Genomic DNA, 16,165 nt, shown 5'->3' on the forward strand with positions numbered 1-16,165 from the left:
AAGGAACATGAACTCCCTGTTTTACAGACTATGCCAAAGCCTTTGACTGTGTGGATCACAATAAACTGTGGAAAATTCTGGAAGAGATGGGAATACCAGACCACCTGACCTGCCTCTTGAGAAACCTGTATGCAGGTCAGGATGCAACAGTTAGAATTGGTTCCAGTAAGAAAAGGAGTACGTCAAGCCTGTATATTGTCACCCTGCTTAATTAACTTCTATGCAGAGTACATCATGAGAAACGCTGGGCTGGAGGAAGCACAAGCTGGAATCAAGATTGCCAGGAGAAATATCAATAACCTCACATATGCAGATGACACCACCCTTATGGCAGAAAGTGAAGAGGAACTAAAAAGCCTCTTGATGAAAGTGAAAGAGGAGAGTGAAAAAGTTGGCTTAAAGCTCAACATTCAGAAAACTAAGATCGTGGCATCTGGTCCCATCACTTCATGGCAAATACATGGGGAAACAGTGGCTGACTTTATTTTTTGGGGCTCTAAAATCACTGCAGATGGTGACTGCAGCCATGAAATTAAAAGACGCTTGCTCCTTGGAAGCAAAGTTGTGGCCAACCTAGACAGCATATTAAAAAGCAGAGACATTACTTTGTCAACAGAGGTCCGTCTAGTCAAGGCTATGGTTTTTCCAGTGGTCATGTATGGATGTGAGAGTTGGACTATAAAGAAAGCTGAGTGCCAAAGAATTGATGCTTTTGAACTGTGGTGTTGGAGAAGACTCTTTGAGAGTCCCTTGGACTGCAAGGAGATCCAACAAGTCCATCCTAAACGAAATCAGTCCAGGGTGTTCATTGGAAGGACTGATGTTGAAGGTGAAACTCCAATACCCTGGCCACCTGATGCGAAGAGCTGACTCATTGGAAAAGACCTTGATGCTGGGAAAGATTGAGGGCAGGAAGAGACGGGAATGACGGAGGATGAGATGGTTGGGTGGCATCACAGACTCAATGGACATGAGTTTGGGTAAACTCCGGGAGTTGGTGATGGACAGGGAGGCCTGGCGTGCTGTGGTTCATGGGGTCGAAAAGAGTTGGACACGACTGAGTGACTAAACTGACTGACTGACTGAAACTGCCTGTGTGTGGCACTGAAAAGCAAGAATATGCTTTGGAATATATAATTGTTAAAAAAAAAAAATCCAAAGCATAAAAAATACACATTGGAAAATCTTGTTTCCGCACCACCACCACCACCACCCTGCCCTTGCAGACACCCTCGTCCACAGTTAAACAGTGACAGTTCTTAAATTCTTACCTGACAGTCCAGTGCTAGAAGTCACCTGGTACAGTGCCTACCATAGAGCAAGTGTTTAGGAAATACATAATGTGGGTGGCAGTGGCTGTACTCTTTGCTTCTCATCTAGTGTGGACTTTGAGTTGCTGCCAGCAATCTGGTATGTCATGCAGTCAAACAATGTGAACTCCAGGTACCAGTGGACGAGACCTTCCGGAGAAGTCACAGGGATGATGAAACAAGCTAACCCTTGGTGTGCTCACTGTTGCCATTCCCTGTCATTCAGTCACTGAAAATATTTATAAGCTGTGTATTGTTAACTGAGACACATTAAGCTTAGTAACTTCCCCAAGGCTTAAAAGCTAGTCTAGTGGCAGATGCTAAGATTTGAACCTGGCAGTCTGATTCCAGCAGTGGACACAGGACTGGAAAAGGTCAGTTTTCATTCAAATCCCAAAGAAAGGCAATGCCAAAGAATGTTCAAACTACCACACAATTGCACTCATATCGCACGCTAGCAAAGTAATGCTCAAAATTCTCCAAGCCAGACTTCAACAGTACATGAACTGAGAACTTCCAGATGTTCAAGCTGGATTTAGAAAAGGCGGAGGAACCAGAGATCAAGTTGCCAACATCTACTGGGTCATAGAAAAAATAACAGAATTCCAGAAAAACATCTATTTCTGCTTTATTGACTACACCAAAGCCTTTGACTGTGTGGATTACAACAAACTGTGTAGAATTCTTAGAGATGGGAATACCAGGCCACCTTACCTGCCTCCTGAGAAATCTGTATGCAGGTCAAGAAGCAACAGTTAGAACCAAACATGAAACAATGGACTGGTTCCAAATTGGGAAAGGAGTTCCTCAAGGCTGTACACTGTCACCCTGCTTATTTAACTTATATGCAGAGTACATCATTGGAAATGCCAGGCTAGATGAAGCACAAGCTGGAATCAAGATTGTTGGGAGAAATAGCAATAATCTCAGATATGCAGATGACACCACCCTTATGGCAGAAAACGAAGAGAAATTAAAGAGCCTCTTGATGAAAGTGAAAGAAGAGAGTGAAAAAGCTGGATTAAAACTAAACATTCAAAAAACTAAAATCATGGCATCCAGTCCCATCACTTCATGACAAATAGATGGGGAAACAATGGAAACAGTGACAGGCTTTATTTTCTTGGGCCCCAAAATCACTGTAGATGGTGATTGCAGCCATGAAATTAAAACACGCTTGCTCCTTGGAAGAAAAGCTATGACCAACCTAGACAGCATACCAAAAAGCAGAGACATTAACTTTGCCAAGAGAGGTCCATCTAGTCAAAGCTCTGGTTTTTCCAGTCTTCATGTATGGATGTGAGAGTTGAGTATGTATGGATGTGAAAGAAAGCCGAGTGCCAAAGAATTGATGCTTTTGAACTGTGGGTGTTGGAGAAGACTTGAGAGTCCCTTGGACTGCAAGGAGATCAAACCAGTCAATTCTAAAGGAAATCAGTCCTGAATATGCTGAAGCTGAAACTCCCAATACTTTGGCCACCTGATGCGAAGAACTGACCCGTTGGGAAAGATCCTGATGCTGGGAAAGATTGCAGGTGGGAGGAGAAGGGGACAACAGAGGATAAGATGGATGGCATCACCGACTTGATGGACATGAGTTTGAGCAAGCTCAGGAGTTGGTGATGGGCAGGGAAGCCTGCCGTGCTGCAGTCTATGGGGTCACAAAGAGTTGGACACGACTGAATGACTGAACTGAACTAATTCCAGGCTGTCACTGGCCTAAGACATCTACTGCTTTTTCCTGCACTGGCTATGCTCAAACTGTTTGTCTCTATATGTCATCATGCTGTGTATTTAGAATCACCTCTTCTCTCTGTCCCTGGACCAGGGCTATCTCCCTGACTCTTTTCCCTTCAGAGGACTCTCATTCCTGATGTTAAAGAGATCCCTAGTGAGGTCTGTGACTCCAGTTCTCAGGATGTGTTTCTCCAGAGACTGAACATACGAGGATAATGCAGTTTAGGCTTAAACTGGGACTTTGAGTCTAGTTTTATTATTAAATGGTTACTAATAGATTTTTATTTGGGACTGGAATTTTAGACAGCCACTAAAGGTGCAACAGGGGCAAAGTGTGCCTTCTTGGGGTGGGATTGATGTGAAAATCAGATCATACAAACAGAAAACAGAGAGATCTGTGTGACTGTCCAACTGGCACAAAAACAAAACACAGTAGCCTATGGCTTATTGAAGTAAAATCCTAGCCCTGATCTGGGTACCCACGAATTGTGCACTGTTGCCATTTCCCTTCTCCCCGTAATGAGCAGCGTTCCCTGGGTACCAACCCAGAGCCCTCCCTCTCGCTGGGTCCCCACACCTCTGTGCTTTCTTTCTCTTGCTTACTTATCTACCTCCTTGAAGATCTGTGTTTTCCAGAAATATACCGCACCCTGGTTATTCCCATTCTTACAGCTCAGGCAAACTCACTGTGGATTCTCCACTTCTGTTATTTTACTTCCTTGGTATTTGTTTATAAGCAGAACTTTCTTTTTCTTTGATTTCTTAAGATTTCCCTCAGCATCATGAGATGCTGTCTGTTAAACCTTGGTTTTTGTTCTGGGTGTTCCCCCAGGTAGCAGAGTAGCTAAATAACTTTCTCCTGGCCTTAAGTCTTAGCTCAAGGACCACGTCCTCAGTGCGGCTCACCCTCACTCCCAGCTTAAAATTACAACCCCCAGCCCTTCCCTTGCACTCTCAATTTCTTTTCTCTGTTCTCTCTCTCTCTCTCTTTTTTTTATAGCTCCTTTTGTCTTCTAATACAATATACAGTTTATTACATCGCCTGTCTGTCACATGTTGGGACCAGGGATTTTTGTACCTTTAGTCAATGATATAGAACAGTGCCTGACATTGGTGATAACTCAGAAAACATCTGTTGCATTTGTTGTACTATTACAAGTGACATCTTTCCCTCACAAATTTGCAACCTAAGTTCAAGCATAGACTTAATAAGAAGTGAAAAACTATCAAGCAAAAAAAAAGTTACATTTATTATATGCAAGCAAAGACTTCTGTGCTCTTTCATCCAGCAAGGACATCCTAACCGCCTCCCTGTTTCACTTTCAGAGCTAAAGATCACCTATCCTTTTCATTTGTCTTTGAAATCGCTTTGCATACATAACTTCCCTTTTGTTTCCTCTGTCACTATTTTTGTTTCTGGCCTCCATTTTTCTTGTAGCATCTTATCTGGTACTTTTGATTCTAGCATCATCCACCATCACTACACTTCATACATCACTATTCAAAATGCATAATGTTTTGTGGGTTTTTTTTGGCCATGCTGCATGGCTTGTGGGTCTTAGTTCCCTGACTAGGGATAGAATCCAGGCCGTTGGCAATGAAATCGTGCAGTCCTAACCACTGGATTGCCAGGGAAGTCCCTCAAAATGCATAATCGACCACATTACTCCTACACGTAAAATCGCTCAGAGCTTCTCACAAGGACAAAGTTCACACTTCTTCACATGGCATGGAAGATTATTGATGATCATGGTCATCTCCTGCCGTATGAAGAAGGCAGGTTTTAGATTTTACCTGTGCTTCAGAGAGTATCACAGGGTACCTTGGGTTGCTGTGCTATGTGAAAGGAGCTTCCTCTTCTGTCTACCTGGGGAACATCTAGTCAGCGAGAAGGATGGGGCTCAGGCATCATCACTTCTGCAAAACCTGCCCTGAGGTTTTCTCATCATCATGTCCAGGGCCAATTCATCTATGCTTCTAGAGCATCCCAGATGGTCAGACCCATGTGCCAATCGAGAAAAGAATCAATTATCCATCTCTCCCATACATCCTGTGGTCCTTGGCCATCTCTGCCTGGCTTTTCATGATACCTTTGGCATCTCTCAGTTGGTAAAGAATCAACCTGCAATGCCGGAGACCCCGGTTCAATTCCTGGGTTGGGAAGATCCCCTGGAGAAGGGAAAGGCTACCCACTCCAGTATTCTGGCCTGGAGAATTCCATGGACAGTCCATGGGGTCGCAAAGAGTCGGACACGACAGAGTGACTTTCACTTTCACTTTGGCATCTAACATAGAGGCTGTTCACGTGGTTTGTTGAAAGTCACTAAATGTTTATAGGGAGAAGCCCTGGCTTAGATGCTGCATCCCTGAGCCGTGTGCCAAAGAAGGTACGTTCACTGTGAGACAGCCTGGAGGTAAAGGTTATGAACGTCTAGTAGCCCAGGTGGTGAGTGCAGCACTTAGGCACACAGCCCTGCGTGTGGACAGCCTGTGTTAACCTGTCCCTTCCAAAGATCTCACCACGTGTGTGTGCAGAGTCCAGATGCTATGTTAGCCATGACAATATTTGTCTTTCTTGTAGCACACCTTAACTTTCCCTAGAGAACCCCATGGAACTAATAATAATGTCTCTTTTTAAAACTTGATCACTTCCAAAGCTTTCAGAGCTTACATTTTTCAAACGAAGCATGATTATAGCTGCAACTTCCTTTGCATTTCTCATGGTTTGTCTTAAAGTGTATTGCAACTTCTTAAATTTGAGAAATTAACTTTGTTTCAACATTCATATAAGATGTCTTATAAAATTCCTCAACAAAAATAATATCAATAATAATACTTTTTTTTTAAATTATTCATCACTTCCTTTGGGGCCAGATATAAATTCTCCATATATTTCCCCCTTGTACTTGCCTGCCTAATTTAAGTGCAAAGCTAATTTCAGTGAGATAAAATAATTTCTTCCCCTCCATTCAAGGTATATCTTCATTCAATAATTATACCTCCACCCTGGCTCTGGGATTTATCAAAAAGATAATATATTTGTTATGTACATTCATTTTTCCAATACATATTACAAAATCAGCTTCTCTGGTTCATTTTTTAAAACTCGGAACTAATTCCTCAAAATATGTTAAGGTGGAAGTTACAAGGGTCAGATCTCCTGTCACCTGGGTTTTAATTCCAAACAATTTCAGCATTAGTCTTTTTAAATTTGATTGATAGTAGGGAGAGCATGCCTGGCCAGAGAAGAAAAAAAAGTTGGGGTGAGATAAGAGAACAATTTCATAATGTTATTAAAGGCCTGGCAATAGGCTTTCCTGGTAAAGATTCAGTGGTAAAGAATCCACCTACCAATACAGGAAACGTGGGTTTGATCCCTGGGTCAGGAAGGTCCCCTGGAGAAGGAAATGGCAAGCCACTCCAGTATTCTTGCTGGGAGAATTTCATGGTCAGAGGAGCCTGGCAGGCTACAGTCCATGGAGTTGCAAAGAGTCAGATGTGACTTAACGTCTAAACAACAATAATACAAGACTGTTGTGCTGTAAGTATGAAAATTGGCAGATATTCAGAAAAGAAGACACTGTATTCACTTGTTTAAGTTATATTAGAATATGTTTGATTGTTCACAGGAAGAAACTAGAAGAAAAATAATCACATACTTTTGGATTGTAAAGTTTCACTACTTATACAGATTTTAATGTATCATTTGTGTGGATCGATCTGGGTACAGTACTCAGTAATGACTCTGCTCCTGGAGAGGCTGACAAAAATGATTAACTGTTAATCTTCAGTTCTGTTTAATCTAAATCATTTCTATTTCCTTCTAAAATAACTGGCATCTAAAAATGAAAGGAAAAAAATAAGTTTGCAGGACAGACATTTGGGAACAGAAGAGCTAACTCTTGATTACATGTGGAATTCTTGATCACATACAGAACTCCTATTCCATAAACAGTGCGTTCTTGATTACATACAAAAAAACGGGTGCAAGGAAAACCTACAGATAAACTCCACAGATAATACTAATACTATATTTTAATCAACATTTTTGTTTCAAACCGTTGGGACATCAAGGGGACTAATACAATTAAGGGAGGGGCTTCCAATTGCGGGACCAACTATAATCACAGCCCAGAGGCCCTTATCTGGGGCAGAGGGGTAAGCTGTGCTGAACATTACTGAAATATAACTTTAGGAACTCTTATTTAATCTTGTGTAATTTGACAATGACATGGAAACATCACATTCTTTATAATGATCGTCAATCGGTATGACCTACCACGGTCAGGGGCTTCGGATGACTTCTTGGTCTGCAGGAAACAGAGAGAGCATAACGTCAAAGAAAACAGAAGCAGGTGGGGGTGGGGGTGGAGGAGGGTTAAGACAGAGAACTGGTGAACGTCGAATGAGCATCTTAGGAACTGGACCAGAAAGAGTTCCATTTCAACATCCTACGATGGTCCTAATCAACCCCTTAGGGTTTGGGCATACACCTTGTAGCATCGAATACTGAGACCTGAGAGTCTTCTATTAATAACGTAACAGATTATAAGATTTCATACCAGTGGAAGAAAATCTGATCATAAGATCTGGGTAAGCTGTTTTATTGTAAACTAAATCTTAGTTCATAATCTGCATAGTATTTTTCTTAGAAATGATCATAAGTTCCCTGAGGGCAGTGAACCTTGCTTTGCAATTCAGGTCCTACAAAAAGGCATGAAGCAACTATTTCACTCTAGGCAAAATACCAAGCACTTTTACATAATTTATCTTGTTTGTCTCAAATTAAGACAAGGAAAAAGGTGTTTTTTAAAAATGTTTAACATTATTATGCATATATTCTAAAGTTAAAGACATTATCATTTAGAAAAAGAAACAACTTACCTTGGTTTTCTGACTCTCTCTCTGGACCTTCTAATTAAATCTTCCAACTGTTTATTTCTCTCTTCTAAACTGAAAGAAGAAACAACTGAAGTTTATGATTAAAATGGACTTTTCTAAGCTAACTTCACTGGAGGATTTAAGTAAATAAATTTAATGATGGTCTAGCTTTCTATACATCATCCACCCATCTTGTGTCTGTTCAGGAGTGCAGTTGTGTCCAACTCTTCGGGACCATGGACTGTAGCCCGTCAGGCTCCTCTGTCCATGGGATTTTACAGGCAAGAATACTGGAAGAGGTTGCCATTCTCTCCTCCACATTTTCCCAATCCAGGGGTCGAAACTGTGTCTCCTGCATCTCCTGTTTGGCTGGCGGAGTCTTTACCACTGAGCCACCTGGGAAGACAGCTATATGGGAACTTGGAATTCTTTCCTAGCAACTCAAATTATTTAATTAATTTTTCCCTTTAAAGGTTCCAGTGGTGAAGAAGGAGAGTGATCCCTCCTTCCCAGCCCTCTTTGCCCCCACATCCTGGATGACCACTCATCTGCTTTCTTTCACTATAGTTCTGCACCATCTAGAATTTTGTGTAATGAAATCTTACACTCAGCCTAATTATTTTGCAATTCACCCACACTGTTCACCTACCCAGAGGTCATTTTTTTTTTTTTATTGTTGTATAGAATTCCACTGTGTGGCCATGTCACAATTTGTCTGTCATCTCACCATTTGAGGGACATTTAGGTTGTTCCTAGGTTGGGGCTATTACAAATAAGTAAGTAAGTAAGTAAGTGTTAGTAGCTCAGTCATGCCCGACTGTTTGCAACCCCATGGACTGCAGCCCACAAGGCTCCTCAGTCCATGAGATTTTCCAGGCAAGAATACTGAAGTGGGTACCTTGAAATTCTCTTTTGTGTTAACACATGTGTTCTTTCTTCTTGGATCCATACACAGGAGTGGGTTGGCTGAATCATACATTGGGTATATTTAACTTTTAAAGAAGGCACCAAATTTTTTTTTAAGAGGTTGCTCCATTTTACATTTCCACCAGGAGGCTATGAGCATTTCAGTTGCTCCATGTCCTGCCAATACCTGGTATGGTCAGTCTTTTAGGCACGCTCATAGGTGTGTAGTGGTCTTCACTGGGCTTTAATTTGCCTATTAATGATGTTGACTATCATTTAATGTGCTTACTTGTCATCCATGTATCTATCTTCTTGGTGAAGTGTCTGTTCAAATCTTTGCCCATTTTTATGGGGTTGCTTTCTTATTCTTGGGTTTTTAGAGTCTGTTATGTATTCTGGTTACAAGTTCTTTAGCAGATATATGACTTGTACATATTCTTTCACGTTAGTCTTTTCATTCTCTTAATGATGTCCATGGAAGAGCCAACGTTTTTAATTTTGATGAAGTACGATTATCAAAATTTTCTTTTATGAATCATGTTTTTGGTATCATATTTAAATCACTGCCTAACCCAACATCAACCCAACATCAGAAACTTTTTCCTGTATTTTGAGAATTTTTTACACTTCAGCTCTTTCATTTAGGTCTAGTATCCATTTTGAGTTACTTTTGCATGTGATACAAGGTATAAATCAAAGTGTTTTTGTTTTTTTTTGTTTGTTTGCAAATGGATGGCCAACAATTTCAGCATCCTTTCCAAAGAATGTATGTATGTGTATATATATATGTATATACATATATATATGCATATATATATGTATAACTGAATCACTTTGTTGCCCAGCAGAAATTAACAGAACATTGAAAACCAACTATATTTCAATAAAATATATTTAAAAGATAAAAATAAAATCTAGATCAGCTTGGGGAGAAATAAGTTTTAACAATATTGAATCTTAAGATTTCTGAAATAAGTACACCTTCTTATATATTTGTCTTTATTTTATCTTTATATTATTGAATATACTATTTTATATTTATATTGTCTTCTTTATTTTTTTTACACATCAAAGATAATTGTTTTATTTTAAAACGGAAATATTTATATGTTTGTGTTGCAGCCCTTATGGAAAAAAAATTTTTTTTTAAGTCCTTTGATTTGAAATTCAATGTAAACAAGTACACAATCTTAAACCATAAATTCCAATTTTTTTTCCTCTGTGTTTAAATGATGTGAAAGCTTTTGTTCTGTTCAAAGGGATCTGTGTATTTGAATTACAGCAACTTCTCAGAAACTTCTTCTCTAGTCTTGTCTGTTGTTTAGTCACTAAGTGGTCTCCAGCTCTTTGGTGACACCATGGACTGTAGCCCGCCAGGTTCCTCTGTCCATGGGATTTCCCAGGCAAGAATACTGGAGTGGGTTGCCATTTCCTTCTCCATTCTTTATTTTTTAGTGAGGTAAAATTGGTATATATTATTATATAAATCTCAGGTGTACGGCATTATAATTTGACCTCTGTATGCACTAATACCAGAGAAGGCAATGGCACCCCACTCCAGTACTCTTGCCTGGAGAATCCCAGGGATGGAGGAGCCTGGTGGGCTGCCGTCTCTGGGGTTGCACGGAGTTGGACACAACTGAAGTGACTTAGCAGCAGCAGCAGCAACAGAAGTCCAGTCACCATCCGTCACCACACAGCCCACCCCCTTCACCTGTCTCCCCCGCTCACCACTCCCTTCCCCTCGGGTAACCACCAGCAGGTTCTCTGTATCGATGACTTTGCTTTTGTTTTGTGTGTGTGTTTTATCTACAATTTCTTTCAGTTATCTTGTAGTGAGTTAGCACTATACAAAGCTCCTATTTTAGGGGGTGTAAGATTAGACCTTTTGCTTAAGCTCTAATGACAGCAAGCGCTGTACAAATGAAATTGGGAGAAGGGTGGAGGAAAGAGCATGTAAGAAATAAAGAGAATAAATACGTGGAAAAACTTTGCAGAGTTTAAAACACTAATTTTGGAATATTTTACGCTGAATCTCAATAAATGAGAAAGTCTATTTGGTACGTGATACGTTTCATTTGGGGTGCATTCAAAACCTTATATGGATAAATTCTAAGGATAGCAAGGTTATTTTACTTGAACACTGTGGTGATAATCTTCTAAAATTCTTGGATGTTTCTCACTAATTCCTTAACCTGGCTCCCCACCCACCCACCCCCACATCAAAGGGAGTTCTGAAAAGGAAGAGGAAACTCTGGGTGTTCAAGTAATCCAGACATTAAATAGAATAAACACATTATTGAAGAATGGTCTTCTTTACTTACAAAATGGCACATTTCCCTCTTTGTAGGAGTCTAAAAGACGAACTCAGCAAGTCAGAAAGTGACGTATATACCAGCAAATGTTTACAAAATTAAAAATGATGTTTTTTGAACTTACTGTGCAATCTGGGAGTGGGATATCACAAGTCTTTGGTCAGCACATTTGATTATTTCCTCATAAGATGTAACCTTGGGAAACATTAGCTAAAACAATTATTCTGTGATCGATTCTAAGATATTTACTTAGTTTTGTTCACTTTTTTGCTTTTCAAGAATCTGCACAAGTTGAAGTTCAATTATATGACTCCTGTGAATGAAGGTTTTACAACTGGCAGAACATCTTCCTTGTATTTTGAAATCAGGAATATGGATACAAATAGAACTGAACTGTGCCTGTTCACCATGCAGAAAAAGTGTCAAAAAAAGGACAGCTGTAGTGAGACAACTGTGATCCATACAAGCAGTGTCTGTGTCAGCCCAGGGTCAGAGTCCACAATGCGGTTTTAAAAGGAAACCAGAACACTATGTTGGCAAGATTTAGAAGGACCCTCCAAGTGAAGCGGTGAGGCTAAGACTAAGAAATTGCTGACAACAGAAGGCTATATGCACACATACAGTTCTTTGCTAGCTTTTAGCTAAAAGGAAAATAACACAAAGTCATGATGAAGTGAATGGAATTGAGACAAATGTGTTACGTCATCCCTCAGATCCCTTTTTTGCATCCAAATTCTAATGTTTTAATATTTGACATAGTTTTAAAAATATATGTGCATAAGAAAATCTGTACCTTATTTATTAAGTTGCCTAAATGTCTTTGACACTTGTCATTTTCTTCAGTGAGTCTGTTGCAGTGGTCTTCTTTTGTCTCTAGAAGATTTTCCAATTTTGCAATCTATGGAGCAACATCAGCAAAAATGATAACTTGGAAACTGCCATGAAAATCATGTATTGATGTTAAGAACAATGAGAACAGTGAGCTATACTTTATTTCAATATTCCCTTACACTGATTTGTACCATAGGTGAATTGAGGGAGGCTGTTAGTTAGACTGCAGTTAGAACACATGAGCAGAAATTTAAATGGTGTTTCAGCTTTTCTACATTTTAATACAATGAAATAGCTTTGCAAACAATTAGACACTTGCTAGTAAATACAAGTACTTATTAGTCCCAAGTCTTTTCTTTCCGTTCATAACCAATGGATAGACTATCTTCTTTTCATATATAACCAATGGATATTTGATTCTCTCTGAAGCACTGATATGCTGCTTGATGACACATTTTCAGGTTTCATCAATATTCTCATGTGTATAAATGAGAGTTTTTAAAAGGTCCAGCTCAACATGTGTCACATTCTGACTTATAGTCCAATTTTTTTTCTTTGTTTTTTGGATTTTTAAATTTTTTGGGGGGGTCCAATTTTTATTTGCAAAAAATTAATATTAACAATTTAAATATTGTATTCTTGCATTAACAATTTAAAATTTGTATTTCTAAAAATGATATCTAGGATAAATTACCAAGAAAGAGTATTCACAAGTTCCCCCGCAGTTACCTTAATTTTCAAAGCAATTATAGAAGAAAAAGGACAGAAATGTTCCCTTTAAATAACAATGTTAAGAGTGGCCATTGATTTTCTAATATTTATTTAAACATTTATTTACATATGTTTACAAGTCTGCCCTACAGGAAACAATGGCGGAACAAATTTTCTGCAGACACAGCAGCTTTCTTGCTCTTTCCCTTTACATAGATATATTAATGGGGACAATATCAAATATCCCATTCTTCTGACTGCACATGTTATTTAAGGCAGGGAGTACAGATATTGCCTCAGTTTAGCAGATAAACCCAAGGTGAAGAGAATTTAAAACGCTTTTTAAAGGACATGGCTAGAAGTAGAGAGAAGAGGGCGGCAGAGGCTGAGATTGTTAGCACCACTGACTCAACGGACATGAATCTGAACAGAGTCCGGGAGACAGCGGAGGACAGGGAAGCCTGGCGTGCTGCCGTGCATGGGGCCGCAAAGAGTGGGACACAACTTAGCAACTGAACACCACTACCTTGAACCTCTGTGTCGAGAGCAGCTCTTCCTTTCCTCTCCATCCCTTTCTGTGTGCCAGTCCTTTATGGACTAGCATTTCTCACGTTTGGAATTTTTATCACGGTCAGCTTGATGTGCTTCTTTACCCTCTCAGGAGTTGTGTGGTCTAGAAGCTTGCTTTCAGGTGGGTTCAGGTGAGACACCACGGACAGTGCCCGTTCCATGCCTCAAGCAGTCAAGGGCACACCTCACCTTTTGTGCGGTTAAGCTGGACAAGAGGGCTCTGGTGTGGGTCATTAAAAGTTTCTTGTAAGTCTTGAACTTACAGGTTTTAGCAGCCATTCTAAGTGCCTAGATGCCTTATTTTATTCAGGGATGCAAGATGTAATTTTCTATAGGTGTGTCTTCTGCTTTTTTTTAAGATTTTTTTTTTAATGTGGACCATTTTTAGTCTCAGTTGAATTTGTTACAATACTGCTTCTGTTTTCTGTTTTTTTATTTTTTTGCCCGCGAGGCATGTGGGATCTTAGCCCCCAACCAGGGATCCAAGTGGCACCGCCCTCATTGGAAGGCAAAGTCTTAACCACTGCACCATCAGGGAAGTCCCTCTTCTGCTTTTAACAGCTTACATTCTCCAATGAAGAACTCTCCCTCATGAGTTATTTGGTTCCTCTGAAATATAGTTTGTACAACAAAGTCTGCAGCACATGTAAGAGGCAACATAGTGTGTCTGAGACGCTGCCATTTGTGAGCGTTTTCTCACTTCAGCTTCCCACCCCAGGGGAGACCGGGGTCCACTCCAAACCTCTTTTGTGCCTGAAGCTCAGAAGCTGCTAACAGGGCCTGCCCCCCTTTCATCCGCCCCCTGCCAGCCCGTGGGCTCTCCTCTGCGCTTCTCCCACCTGGATGTCACGGAATCCTTCTCTTTTTAAAAAGGTTCCCTTTAGTCCTTGCAAACAGCTATCTATATATCGCACCTTTTCTAGATTCCTTGGAGGCAGGGCTTCCGTTTGATGTAACTTTCCATCAATATCTCCATACTGACTAGCCTTGCTTACCCTTTCAAGGAAGTCAATAATTACCTATATAATGAAGAAAATTAATGAAGTAGAAAGGAAGAAAACTATAAGCCCTCACAGCATCGGGCTTTTCCTTCTCTTATGCAATGAATTTAGCACAGAATGCTGACCTTTAACAATTTAGAAATACGATAGACTTCTCTAAAGATGAAAAAAGAAATTATGGGGGCTTCCCTAGTGGCTTAGTGCTAAGAATCCACCTGCCAGCGCAGGAGACACGGGTTCGATCCCTGGTCCGGGAAGATCCCACGCGCCGCGGAGCAACTAAGCCCATGAGTTGCAACTACTGAAGCCCTGCAGGCCTAGAGCCCGTGCAGCCCACGCTCTGCAACAAGAGAAGCCTGAGCACCGCAACTGGAGAGGAGCCCCGGCTCGCCACGACTAGAGAAAAGCCTGTGCAGCAATGAAGACCCAGCACAGCCAGAAATAAATAAACGTTAAAAAACCAATTAAGTTAACTAACCTCTTTTTCATTATATAGTGGGATCCAAATGGATTGTAACTTTCTAGATACCAAGATATTTTAATTTTCTTCCCACAGATTTTTCCTCTTTTAGCTGCTTTTATCTTCTTTTTTCCAGCTTTATCGATACATAACTGATGCAACCGTTGTGTAAGTTTCAGGTGTACAGCATGTTGATTTGATACACTGATATATTGCAAAATGATTACTGGCATTAGCTCCACCCCTCCCACAATCACCACTCCCCTGTGATGGCTCTGGGTGCCATCCAAAGGACGTGTGCTGTTTCCCTGGCACCTCCTTAATCGCGATTGCTGTAAACACCTACTGCTCTAAGAATGGTGGTCGTATGTGCCACAATATAAATGTTCTGCATTCAGTATTAAAAACTTGCACATACTTGAAAATTTCTGCATTTTGAAAGAAAAAAAATTTTCTAAACATAAATCATGTGGGACAATATTTAAAATTTCAAAACCTGAGAGTGCAAACTTCAGTTCTATATTTGTGGGGGTGAATAATACTGCTACTATGCCAGCGTGTGACCATTTCAAGGAGCAAAGTTTTTGAAGGTAGATCATTTCCACAACTCGTTATTAAGACAGTGTTGTGAATAAAAAGGCTAGCAAAGCAATGAAAGGTGTTTCTTACCAAAAAATCAAGCTCCTTGTTTAGGTTGTGGGGCTGGTTCAGTTTGGCTCCCAGTACAACAGGCACGTCTCTGACATTCTTGGCTTCCTTGGAGTCAAATTCTGTAACCTGCCATGAAACACGTTTGTGTCCACTTCCAATATGTTCACTTTCCTTGGAACATTTGACAATGAATATGCTATCAGTTAAGCCATCAGAGAGCTCTCCGGTGGCGTCAATAACAGAAAGCTTTCAATGTAAGATCTAAAATTGCATTTTTGTATTAGAGAAACAGTACACAGTGAATGTTTAACTCACCCCAGGAACCTGATGTTGACATGATTTTTCGTTAGCAAGTAACTCTCTGAAAGCTGCGATTTTGTCTTTATGTTTCAGTAGCTAAGGAAAAAGGCATTTTCTATTTCAGAGACAGGAAATAAGACTACGTTCAGTAACATTTCTAATAAAATCACCAAACCATGCACAGCCCAATCCCTGTCTCAAAGGTGTCTTGTATTTTGAGCTCCTGTGTAGTAGAGTTCACACAACATGCCTGAGACTGCTGTCCCCAGAAAGGCCTGCTCTCCAAGGTGCCCCCTGACTGGCTTCTCGGAAGCTGGATCGTGGGAGGGTCTCCATCACTTCCCGATATGAAGGCTCACTGTGTCTAACCTATTTGCACAGAGGATGTGGTTTATGCTGAACGCCTCCTTCCCCTGGGAGAGTCTGGGGTTTTGGTACGTGGCAGGCAGAGGGTGCCTGCCTACGCGGCCAGCCTCCGCTAGAAACCCTGGA

The 16,165-nt window shown here is 40.5% G+C and overlaps 1 protein-coding gene across 8 annotated transcripts in view; it reads right to left on the reverse strand.

Annotated features, from left to right (window-relative positions):
• Positions 1–6,638: 6,638 nt before the first annotated feature.
• CAGE1 (cancer antigen 1) overlaps positions 6,639–16,165 on the reverse strand; it is a 37,875-nt gene continuing 28,348 nt past the window's right edge. For 3 of the 8 annotated variants that reach the window (XM_025265491.3, XM_006044773.4, XM_025265477.3), the window contains 7 exons: positions 15,689–15,769; positions 15,392–15,499; positions 11,943–12,047; positions 11,274–11,344; positions 7,932–8,000; positions 7,327–7,357; positions 6,649–6,886 (listed from right to left, as the gene is read on the reverse strand). In XM_025265491.3, coding sequence (XP_025121276.3) covers positions 6,845–6,886; positions 7,327–7,357; positions 7,932–8,000; positions 11,274–11,344; positions 11,943–12,047; positions 15,392–15,499; positions 15,689–15,769 — 507 coding nt within the window. In that variant the 3' untranslated portion in view covers positions 6,649–6,844. Of the gene's footprint in view, positions 7,358–7,931; positions 8,001–11,273; positions 11,345–11,942; positions 12,048–15,391; positions 15,500–15,688; positions 15,770–16,165 lie in introns of all 8 variants that reach the window. The other 5 variants (XM_025265496.3, XM_025265479.3, XR_003103706.3 and 2 more) reach the window with 5 other exon arrangements.

The sequence above is a fragment of the Bubalus bubalis genome, chromosome 2, assembly GCF_019923935.1.
Source record: "Bubalus bubalis isolate 160015118507 breed Murrah chromosome 2, NDDB_SH_1, whole genome shotgun sequence".
In the NCBI taxonomy this organism is placed as follows: domain Eukaryota; kingdom Metazoa; phylum Chordata; class Mammalia; order Artiodactyla; family Bovidae; genus Bubalus; species Bubalus bubalis.